At 34.8% G+C, this 12,332-nt stretch overlaps 2 protein-coding genes across 9 annotated transcripts in view; one reads left to right on the top strand and one right to left on the bottom strand.

The window, feature by feature from the left end:
* The window catches only part of mRpL39 (mitochondrial ribosomal protein L39), an 85,624-nt gene extending 82,377 nt beyond the window's left edge, over nt 1–3,247 (bottom strand). Inside the window, exon 1 of the mRNA XM_089097918.1 lies at nt 3,084–3,247. Within this exon, the coding sequence (XP_088954044.1) occupies nt 3,084–3,132 (49 nt within the window). The 5' untranslated portion in view covers nt 3,133–3,247. The remainder of the gene's footprint in view (nt 1–3,083) is intronic.
* The window catches only part of LOC148945998 (ubiquitin-related modifier 1 homolog), a 161,734-nt gene that overhangs the window by 34,284 nt on the left and 115,118 nt on the right, over nt 1–12,332 (top strand). Inside the window, exon 4 of one of the 8 annotated variants that reach the window (XR_016142521.1) lies at nt 498–1,216. The exons of the other annotated variants lie outside the window; for them this stretch is intronic. The gene's annotated coding sequence lies outside the window, so the exon portion shown is untranslated. Of the gene's footprint in view, nt 1–497; nt 1,217–12,332 lie in introns of those variants that run through there. 8 annotated transcript variants of the gene reach the window in all.

The following is a 12,332-nucleotide window of genomic DNA, read 5'->3' as shown; positions in this document are numbered from 1 at the left end:
CCTTAGTTCTTGTAAAAAAAGCGCTTAAGTATCGTTTACTAGGCCTAGATTCGCAGAGTCTCACACGGGAAACGGCAGAGGTAGAAACGGCACAGGTAGCTGAGTAAATAAAAAGACGCTATGCGTATCTGGGTTTCCAAAATATTTTTGCTCCTTTGTTTATATTTTTGTTCCTGTGTTCGTTCCATTTGTGTTCTTTCAGAAGTCTTTGACCGTGGTATGATGCTTGCTGTTTTATCTTTAAACAGGTGATTGTTAAGCTAAGTTGTTTATTAATATTTTTCTTGGCATAACTCCAAAATCTTTTTCGGAATAAAAGAGTGAACCGCTATTTTTAATAGGAACTTCGCATGATGTCTGGACATCATATCTTATTAGATAATAATACAAAAAATATATTAAAAATTTAATCCTTCTCAAATCCAATCTCTTTTGACTCTTGAAAGGCACTGGAACTTTTAATTTCCATTCAAATCAGCCCTTTTCTGATCTTCTAGGCCCATTGTTTCGACCACCTCTTGAAAGAAAAACAAAAGAAATACCACAATGTTCATGTGGTTCTGCTGCAACCCCTCGTACAGTACGGTCTTACAATACGGTTCTCTCAAAAGCTGAATTTGATGGTGTGATTTTCATCAAGATTACTTTCCTTCTTGGGCATATTTCCCACTTTTTTGAAAATCAGGCAGATTTTATCACGCTCTTAGCTTTTGTCTAGTAATTTGAAACTTAATGAATCTTGTATGCTTAGAATCGGCATAAAAAGATTGTTCTTATAGATCCATTGTTAACAATTTTTTTTTTCGGTTAGCCCTGGTCACTCCTTTTTGTTTTTTCTTGTCTTTGATCCTTTGTTCCTTCTGCTTTGTTTATTATCAAATAATTTTTGTTGTTGATAAATCATGGTATTCAGTCTAATATTTTTTCATTATTTTTTTAATTGTAAGTGGTTAATTCTTGGTGTAAAACAAGGGAATGCTCTGAAAACCAGTTTATGACGATAATTTAAGGGTTATGATGTCATTTCAGAGAATTATGTAACGGCGTTACTAAAACACTCTGAAAACAAGTTTATGACGGTAATTTGAGGAATATGACAACATTATATAGTTTTTGCTCTCCAGGTGTGAATTTTCTATCTGGATTCCATCACTTACTGAGGAAAAAGATTTACGGAGACTTAGAAGTGGTTACTTTAGATATTGTAAATATTTGATGTATTTACCCGGCCGTTTTAAAAATATAAATATTGTATCCCCTTATGGTTTCAATGATGCTTGCGCGCGACAGGCCACTGTGTCTTCTAATATTATTATTAATACTAGTAATGTTGTTTCTGTCACTGACCCCTTAGTTTGGTTTTTTTCATCATGATATCGGTTAATTTGTATTTTTTTTGTTGTTGTTTGATTTCGTAATGATGCTATTTTTTCTTTTATATTTTCCATTACTCCACAGTGTCATTTATAATGTTCATATGTGGGTCATAAATAAATTATTATTATTATATGCAATCAGATAACGATGTCACTGTAACATGATCCCCCTGAAAAGCAACTTTTCAAGGTATTTATGTTATATTGTTGTATCAAAAGATATGTGCATTATATCATATTGTATATAAAGATGTATTTTTTCCAAGAATTTTATTTTATTTTAATATTATCTTTTGTTACTTACAAAAGCCACTAAATAGGGGTAGTTTATGGGATTACAATGGTGCAATTTTCACTTCGATAAGACACAATTTTTGAAGGCTTTCAGGCTATTTTTTGTATTCTCGTAAATTTGTTTTGGCAATAAACTTTTAACATTAACAAAAAGAACAGTTACCATCTGAATGAGTTTCTAATGACAAATTTTTGTCACCAGACAGTCTTTTTTCAACGTTTGCTTTTAAATTTTCGGTTGCTATGGGTCAGAGTTTGTTCTTTACTAGGTTACATCTAACGCTGCTACCACGGCTAAAATATGAGAGACATATCGCCATTTATGTGAGTATTGCGTCGAATATGATAGAAGCTATATAATGAACTTTCTATCTGTTTTCGTATGGAAAGTGTAATCATAAATGCTGGAAACGAGAAGCTTTACAAAATAATATTTGAACCATGGCTTTCCTACAGAAATCCCTACAGAAATCATAGATGAAGTCGCCTGAGAGCCATTTTTGACCTCGTGACTGGAGTCGTGGGGGGGCTGGTGAAAAGCCCACGAGGAGGGTTTTGGCTTAACAAAGAGATCATTTATTAAAATTTGTATAGCAACAATCTTGAAACTGCAATGATGGAGATAAACCGTTAAATTATCAAAAACTAGAATTCTTTAACCTTTTTTTGTAGCATTTGCTTCGTTTTATCCTTATGCATTTAGTCCACATTGAATTATACCAATAAAATAGAGGATTACGTTACGGAAGACATTCGTCGGATCTGTGACGAACGTTAAGGTGTAGGACTATGCTTTGACAAAAAGAACTTTCTTTACGAATGATTAGGCAAATTTAAGGGTATTTCGTAGACGCAGAAATATTTGTAAAAGTCCATGAATATGATGCTAGAATTTTATTTATTTCTGTAATGGAATTAAATGTTGTAACATAATTCCTGCTACTAGACAGGTAGACAAGAATTGTCAGTTGCGTACCAAGAAAGTCTCCATTATCAAGCAGTTATAAAATGTCTTATGGAACTTTGAAACGGAAGATTAAGAACGTCCTAGTAGGGTACACTTCCGTCGAAATATTAGTTAGGGAAGTAACATCTAAAAGTATATGTGCTAACCCCGATCCTAAGATGATGGCTGAGGTGGCAAGCCTTACTTATGACAGCTTAGCAGTTCATAAAGTAATGAAAGTGATTGGAAAGAGAATTAAGGATCTTCATTGTTGGAAGCATGTCTATAAAGCAACAATATTGCTAGATTTTTTGTTTAATAACGGTAGTGAAAAAGTCTTAGAAATAAGTGACAAATTGTATGAGCATATACACATTCTGACGGACTATCGTATCAGAGATCCCTTTTTAGAGCTGAAAAAAGAGGATTTTGGGAAGTATATAAGAGAAATAAGTCTGGGAATTTACCGTAGGCTGGAAGAACGGAGACGCTCGAATTCAGTAAGGGCTCGCACATCTTTCAGTGCACGAAACCAATATTCAGTGACTGACGGCGTTGGTACCAGTGGCACCTTGGCAACCACTTATCCTTCAAACTCAGATACTCTAGTTCCTAGTTCTCCAAAGGAAGAAGAGCTTCAATTGAGACTTGCTGAGACTTTGTCGCGAGTGTCTAAATTAGAAGAGGACAATAAAAATATGGCGCAGGAACTGTCACAAATTGTAACCTTTCAAAACCAACAACAAACCACTCAAGATGCCGCTGATACAGCGCCTTTGATCATATTGTAACACGTTGTTTTTTTTTAATAGATTTCTTGCCTGTTTCAAGAAAAGATAGCACAAAACCAAATCCATATTTTGTAATGTAAGTGATGAATTTACAAATTAAGTAATAAAAATCAAGATGTGTCGATAGTGTAAGTTGAAAGAGGACAATAAGATATGGCTCAAGAACTGTCACAAATTGTGAAAACTCAAAGCCAACGACCAAATACTCTGTATGAATGATCGAATGCGTTTGATCATATTGTGACAGCCCTGTTCTTAAATAGATTCATTACCTGTTTCAAGAAAGATAACACAGAACCAAATCCATAATCCAACCGAGAAGGTGACAAATTAGTATGCCATCATTAAGAACCAAGATTTTTCGAGACTAAGCTGGAAGAGGATAATAAGAATGTGGCGCAAAACTTTCACAAATTGTGGCATTTCAAAACCAACGACCGTATACTTAATGTATATAATCATATTAAAAAAACGAAGTCTTCCTGATAGAAGTTAAGAACAAAATTGAAACTTAATATTGCTTTGCAGTTTGTGTAACATATATGCAATTGTGAATCAAATAAACTCACTCGGTGATCTTTCCCTGTATTTGTAGAATTCTACAAAACTTGCGCTTCACTGGGAACTAATGTGCAGTGAAATTTTATGACGTTATTGCATAGATTGGATGGTGCAAAAGTTTCAGTCCCCTTTTAGCACAGATCAGACATTCACAAGGTTAAGTGGTTTGAACTACTTCCCGAGCGAAGTCAGGGCCATAGGTGAATAAATCGACAGGTTAAAAAGTTTTTACATGGAATTATGTAAAAGTCTATTTGGAATTCTTTTTTGACATCGCTTAACCAATAATATGAATAGCTGAAAAAAATATGACATGACAAAAATAAAATAGCACACTTTTTAACCCGGATGTACAAGAGAGTAATCTCTTATTCCCTTTGTGCTACTTTAGTGCTGGATACTATCCCTAATTGGCTTTTTGCTGCATGCGAATAATAGTCTAGGACAAAAAATTAGAGGACCGTGATATGATGTTATTCGCCTCTTTTTAACGTAAACGGCATTTTCGATCTTAAAAGGAGCAAAAATGACATGCGACGAAAATTTTGAGATTTCAGAAGAGAATCTTGGGAATTAATTTGAAAATTAAGAAGTATTGAAAAACTAACACAACAACATAATGCCACGTAGGGGCGTTTATGTTTATTGTAATTAAATTACTTATCCCTTTCCAAAATGGAAATGATTCTAAGGACCCTCCTTCACTAGAAACTCTAGATAGAAGATATAATTTGTGACATTTAACTAGAATTTGTGACATTAAATAGAAGATATAAAACAGCTTCCCCGTGGCAACTTCTTCTTCCCCTTCCTTTCTTTCCAAGGAAGCTCATAACGATAAGGGCTGGTATATTACAACTTAATTATTGGAAGCTGGCTTAAACAGGATATCCAAATTATAAGCCTAGATTAGGCACTTACCTAATAATTTGCCTTTGAGAAGTATTATACTAAGTAGTCCAAACTTCAAGAGAGATCATTGGCAGCGCTTGCCTAAGTAAAGAGCGATGTGGGCACAAAGTATTATTTATTCATTTTTTTTTAAGACTAGAGCGGTTCGTATCGAAGGAGTTGTAGCAGCAACTTCGAAAAGGGCTCATTTGGTCGGAAATTGGAAGGTGCCTTGTGCCATTTTTAATAGTCAAAAGTTATTTGAGGGCAACTAACACCCCTTCCACGATAAGCCGCCTGAGGTCAACACAGCTACGCACGCTCCTCCTCCATCCCAATCTATTCAAAGCCTCCCTTTTTACACCCGCCAACGAAGTTCCCATTTCCTTCCCAAGTTCCCATTTCCTGTCATTACTGTATTCTAATATTCTAATCTTGGTTTGCAGACTTATCTTCCTATTCTTCCAAACTTTTTTTAAATGTGAAAAAAACACCCTGAGCCTTGGCTATTCTACTTTTAACATCTTCACTGCTCCCATCATCTTTACTAATAATACTACCAAGGTAGGTGAAGCTGCCCACCTGATCAGTCTTTTCATTGCTCAGCGTCATCTTTTCATCTTCACTTATTCCTAGTCTTAGTGACTTAGTCTTCTTAACATTAATTTTTAAACTTCTTCTAGCACCCTGAACTCGCAAAAGCTCTAAAACTTCATTCATTTTGCTCGCACTTTCATCTAGGATGCTTAAATCATCAGCATAATCTAAGTTCAAGAAAGTTTTTCCTCCCCATTTCATTCCGTGGTCTCCCATTGCTTTTCCTGTGCTCCTTAAGACAAAGTCCATCAAAATAATCCATATAAATGGAGATAGAGCTCAGCCGTGCTTAACTCCTGAATTAATACAGAACCAGCTGCTAACCTCATTTCCTACCTTAACCGCAGCAGTTATTCTCATACATAGCACAAATCACTTTAGTGTATTTTTCTGGTATACCATACAAGGATAAAACCTTTACTAAAGCCCTTCTATCAACATAATTGAACGCTTGCTCATAATCTATAAAACTTCTCAATTATTAGCCTAAGAGTGAAAATTTGGTCGACACATCCTCTACCTTTTCTAAAACCGCATTGTTCTCTCAAAACTTTGTCTACAGCTTCTCTCAGTCTAAAAAGTATCATATTACTAAGTAATTTACTACCTACAGAGACCAGACTAATGCCTCGATAATTACCACACTCACTTCTATCAGCTTTCTTATAAAGTGGCTTAATTAAAGTTTTCCTAAAATCGTTAGGTACTTCCCCTTTTTCAAAAATCATATTCATAATCTTCAGTAACTTATTTCTAACTTCAGAGCCACCATATTTAAGAAACTCATTTACCACCCTATCAGCACCTGGAGCCTTATTATTTTTTAGTCCTTTTAGTACTGTCGCTTATTCTTCCTGACAAAACAAATCTTCCTTCGCATCCAAGGTATCACAGACTTTTTCATTTTCCTCTATATCTTTTCGTGCAACTCTATCTCGGGTAAGCAAATTCTCAAAATGTTCGGCCCATCTCTCTTTAGTTCTTTCCTTATCGCCAATTGTGGCCCCGTTCCTGTCTTTAACTGGGACAAGTTCAGATTGACTATTCCCTCTCAATTTATTAACATACCAATACAATATTTTACTATTATGCCGTCTGGCTGCATCTTGCAGATCTTCGGCAATTTTATCCATGGCCTCTACTTCACACCTTCTTAGATCATATTTTAATGTTTTCTCCACTTTCTTTACATTTTTTTTGTTTTCATATGATCTATCACTCAGATAATTCTTGTAGAAGTCCTTTCTCCTTTCTATTAAACATAAAGCCTTTTCACTAATATTCTTAGCTGCAGTTATGTCTTCGAGGATGACAAACCCCCCACATCCCTTAGGGCAATGGTCGTAAGTTATGCCCTTGGGGCATATAAGGTTTATATACAAAGGGTGATCGTATAACCTTAGGTAGGGACTCATTGGATTGCTAATCAGAAGTTTTAGCGCCCTTTTTGAGATTCAGAGTGATCGGAGGTGGATACCCCCACACACACCTCGTATTGTCCCAAAATATATCTGATAGAAATTTTGAGATGGCTATTGGTTGTCGTAGAAACTTCGAAAAAGCTTCGTTCGATTGGAAACTGAAAGGGATGGTGCCCTTTTTAATAGTCAAAAGTGATTGGAGGGCAACTAATCCCCCTCCCATGCCCGCCATTTCCCCAAACACATCCAATCAAAATTTTGAGATAGCCATTTTGTTCAACGTAATTGAAAGGTCCGGAAATTATATCTTTGAGGATGACACCCCCCCCCCGAGCCCGCAGGGCAAGGGTTATAAGTTATTCCCTGGGGGCATAAAGGTGATAGTATAAATAATTTTGGAGGGGGCTCGTTTGATTGGTAATCAGAAGTTCTAGTGCCCTTTTTAAGCTTCACAGTGATCAGAGGGTGGACACCCCCCCCTGACACCTCGTATTTTTTTTAATGCATCTGATAGAAATTTGGAGATGGCCATTTGTTGTCGTAGAAACTTCGAAAAAGGTTCATTTGATTGGAAATTAAAAGGGCTATTTTTAATAATCGAAAGTGATTGGAGGGCAACTAACTCCCCTCCTGTGCCAACCATTTACACATCCAATCAAAATTTTGAGATAGCCAATTTGTTCAACGTAAATGAAAGGTCCGAAAATTATGTCTTTTAGGATGACCCCCCCCCCCTTTAGAGCCTTCAAAGCAAGGGTTCTTGAAATGCATATGATAGAAATTATGAGATGACTATTTGCTGTCGTAAAAACTTTGAAAAAGGCTTATTTGATTGGAAATTGAAAGGGCTAGTGCCCTTTTTAATAGTCCAAAGTGATTTGAGGGCAACTAACCCCCCTCACGCCCACCGTTTCCCCAAACATATCCAATCACAATTTTGAGATATCCATTTTGTTAAACATAATTGAAAGCTCCGGAAATTATGTTTTTGAGGATGACAACCCCCCCCCCCAGACCCTTCAGAGCAAGAGTTTTAAGTTATGCTCTGGGGGCAAATAAGCTACATAAAGATAGCGTGACCGCATAAACTTCGGGAGGGGCTCATTGTATTGGTAATCAGACGTTCTAGTGTCCTGTTTAAGATTCAGAGTGATCGGAGGGTGGATACCCCCCACACCTCGTATTTTCCCGAAATGCATGTTATATAAATTTTGAGATGGCCATTTGTTGTCGTAGAAACTTCTAAAAGAGCTAGTTCGATTAGAAATTTAAAGGGCTAGTGCCCCTACAGTTGAAAGTGATTGGAGGGCAAGTAACCACTCCTCCCGCGCCCACCATTTCCCCAAACACATTCAGTCGAAATTTTGAGATAGCCATTTTGTTCAACATATTTGAAAAGTCCGTAAATTATGTCTTTAAGGATGACGAACCCCCCACAGCCCTCAGGGCAAGGGTTATAAGTTATGCCCTGGGGCATATAAGGTAGGCTTTGTATAGAAAGGGTGACCGTGTAAAATTCGGAGGGGGCTCATTGGATTGGTGATGAATCTTAAAAAGGGGGTTCTTTCTAAGATCCAGAGTGATCGAAGGGTGGATAACCCAAGCAAGCCCATTCATTTTCCAAATCCATTTAATAAAAATTTTGAGACAGCCATTTTGTTCAGCATAGTAGAACGGTCCAGCAACTATGTCCATAGGTGTATTAGGCGTGTCAACACCCCACAATTATGCAATTCGCCCATTGGGCTTTAAAACTAAATTCTGCTTTAAAAAGAAATCAAAATACATTATGTTGGTTGCCATTAACACACCTCGGAAATATATCGAGGACAACTGGGGGTATTAAGTTTAAACTTTTGGGGATGCTACTATTACTACTTCTGATTGTACGATTTAGACAAATAAAAAGAATTTAAGTGTATCCAGGTTGTCAAAGAGCATAGATAGAATTTTTTTGAATGATATTAAGTTTTATTTTTCAGGTCATTTTCAAAATCTATAAAATTAAATAAAAAAAATACTGTTTGTATCAGGATTAAAAATTGTTGGAAAAATTTCTCCCTCATAAAAATAGAAACCCATACTATGGACTCTTAAATAAAAAAAATTATATACGATTAAATAAAAAAAAGTTTTTTTTTAACTGAAAGTAAGGAGCGACATTAAAACTTAAAACGAACAGAAATTATTCCGTATATGAAAGGGGCTGTCCCCTCCTCAACGTTTTTTTTATCCCTCCTCAGTTTTTTTTATTGTTTTGAAAAAATAGAGTTTGTGAGAAAGAGTCAAACTTTAGCGTAAAGAGCGAGGCGTTGAGGAGACTTTTTTGTTGTCTCCAAGACAAAATTGTTGGAAACTTTTCCAACAATTTTTAATCCTGATACAAACAGTAGTTTTTTTTTATTTAATTTTATAGATTCTGAAAATGACATTTTCAGAATGAAAATTGTTGGAAAAGTTTCTCCCTCATAAAAATAGAAACCCATACTATGGGCTCTTAAATAAAAAAAAAATTATATACGATTAAATAAAAAAACAAGTTTTTTTTTAACTGAAAGTAAGGAGCGACATTAAAACTTAAAACGAACAGAAATTATTCCGTATATGAAAGGGGCTGTCCCCTCCTCAACGTTTTTTTTTATCCCTCCTCAGTTTTTTTTTATTATTTTAAAAAATAGAGTTTGTGAGAAAGAGTCAAACTTTAAGCGTAAAGAGCGAGGCGTTGTGGGGGGGACAGCCCCTTTCATATACGGAATAATTTTTGTTCGTTTAAAGTTTTAATGTCGCTCCTTACTTTTAGTTAAAAAAAACTTGTTTTTTTCATCTAATTTCTGAACGTTTTTGAATTAATACAGGTTTTGATTTTGGCTCACCGTACATGAATAATTAAAACAAAATTTGTATATTAATTTTACTTTTTTTTGCTAAATGGCTTTCTCAAAAATTGTTTAATTTTATTTACGAACTTTTTTATTAGTAGTAAATATACGTAACTTACGAATTAAATTACGTAACGAACTTCTATACTCGTATATTATTATTACGTATATTAGGAAACTCGCCCCCTAGTCAATACCTCGCACTTTACGCTAAAGTTCGATTTTTTTCCAATTCTTTAAGAATGACCCCTTAATCACAAAGGCCCTTAATTAGAATAAATAGCTCTTATGAAAGTACTAAAACATCTTTGGCTTAAAGAGCGAGGTATTGACTGAGGGGCGAACCCAATCATATACTTAATAGTTTCAGTTCGTTTTAAGTTTGAAAAGTTTCTCAGTTGAAAACTTGTTTTATATATATATATATATATATATATATATATATATATATATATATATATATATATATATATATATATATATATATATATATATATATATATATATATATATATATATATATATATATATATATATATATATATATATATATATATATATATATATATATATATATATATATATTTAATTTCTGATCGTTTTTTCAAATAATGCTGGGAAATCCGGTGCCCCCTTCATAACAATGTCCCTTCCCCCATGAAAACTTCCTACATGGAAAGATCCTCCCACGTAACCCCCGCCCCCCCCCCCACTACCAGAAAAAATCCCCATGAAAACGTCTGTATACTTCATAATAACCAATACTATCTGTAAACAATGGGCAAAGTTCATAACTTGCAGCCCTTTCCCCGGGGACTGTGGGGAATTAATTCATCCTCAAAGACATAGTTATTGCATTTTTCGACCATGAAGAACAAAATGGCTATCTCAAAATTTTGATCTGATGACTTCGGGAAAAAAATTAGCGTGGGAGGGGGCCGAGTTGCCCTCCATTTTTTTCACTTAAAAAGGGCACTAGAAATTTTAATTTCCGTTCGAATGAGCCCTCCCGCGATATTCTAGGACCTCTGGGTCGATACGATCACCCCTGGGGGAAAAAAAAATAAATAGACACGCATCCGTGATCTTCCTTCTTGCAAAAAATACAAGTTCCACATTTTTGAAGATAGGAGCTTGAAACCTCTACAGTATGGTTCTCTGATATGCTGAATCTGAATGTTTGATTTTCATTAAGGTTGTATTATTTTTAGGGGGTGTTTCTCCCTTTTTTCGAATAAGGCAAATTTTCTCAGGCGCGTAACTGACGGGTAAGACTAAACTTGATGAAACTTATATATTTGAAATCAGCATAAAAATCTGATTCTTTTGATGTATCTATTGGTATCAAAATTTTATCCGTTTTTTAGAGTTTCGGTTACTATTGAGCCGGGTCGCTCCTTACTTAAAGTTCGTTACCACGAACTGTTTTAAAACTGATTTCCTCATGAAAAAGACTACGTCAATAAAAAACGAACAGAAATTAATCATGAAAGTTTTTCCACGAGACAAGTTTTTCAAAGAAAAGTAAAGAGCTCCATTAAGCCGAGAATGAGCAAACATGAGTAGGGCTCATAACCCCTATGGCTTCTCAAGACCAGAACACAATTGGCGCTTTACTGAAACAAACAAACAAATGACTGTTGATTGTCAGTTGATTTGACATAATCATACTGACATTTCTTTGTTAGAGTTTTGATAATTTTTCATTTATGAAAGTAAGAAAGGTGAAAACATTTCAAACGTATTTTGTTTTCAGTAAAGCGCAAATTGTGTTCTGGTCTTAAGAAGGCATAGGGGTTATCAACCCTACTCATGTTAATTTGACTTTATTTTCGCTCATTCTTGGCTCAATGGAGCTCTTCACTTTTCTTTGAAAAACTTGTCTTGTGGAAACAGTTTTTAAATTAATAACTTGAAGAAGCGAAGAAGTAAGTGAATTATGTGAAAATTGAAGAAAGTATAAGATAAGATAAGTTTTATTCTTCATTAGATTCACATACAATATTACATGTTATTATTCCCCCAAAGGCTCATTGGCCTGTACAGAGGGGGAAGACAAATGAATTACTTACTCAAAGATGAAAAACAAAAGAAAATTTAAAATGATCACTTACTCACATACGAAGGAGAAGAAAAGAAAATATAAATAAAATGAAAACTATAGAAAAATAGAATAAATAAACTAAATTAATTAATTAGATTAAATAGACTTAAAAAAAATAAAATAAAATAAAAATAAAATAGAAACATAAAAAAAAATAACTTCTACGAAATCAAAGAATTTTTAATAATTTTTTTAAACAAACCGAATGAGTGGCACCCTCGAGCTGATTCAGGCAACTTATTCCAAACAATATGACACGCCATTAGAGGATTAAAATCTGACCTTATGCAAGGAGTAAATGGAACTTGAACATGATTTGTCATATTACAAAGATTATAATTATTTTGATGAGAGGTAAAAGATAGCGGAACACTTAGGGGCCTAGGGAGGTCACCATGAAGCTGAGCAAAAGTAAAACATGCACATGAAAGAATGTATAGTGACTCAAGAGGAAGTAATGGTATAACTAATG

Source organism: Artemia sp. Qi Xiang Cuo, chromosome 12 (genome assembly GCF_049724085.1).
Source record: "Artemia sp. Qi Xiang Cuo chromosome 12, ASM4972408v1, whole genome shotgun sequence".
Taxonomy (NCBI): domain Eukaryota; kingdom Metazoa; phylum Arthropoda; class Branchiopoda; order Anostraca; family Artemiidae; genus Artemia; species Artemia sp. Qi Xiang Cuo.
This window is presented reverse-complemented; position numbering and strand designations above follow the sequence as displayed.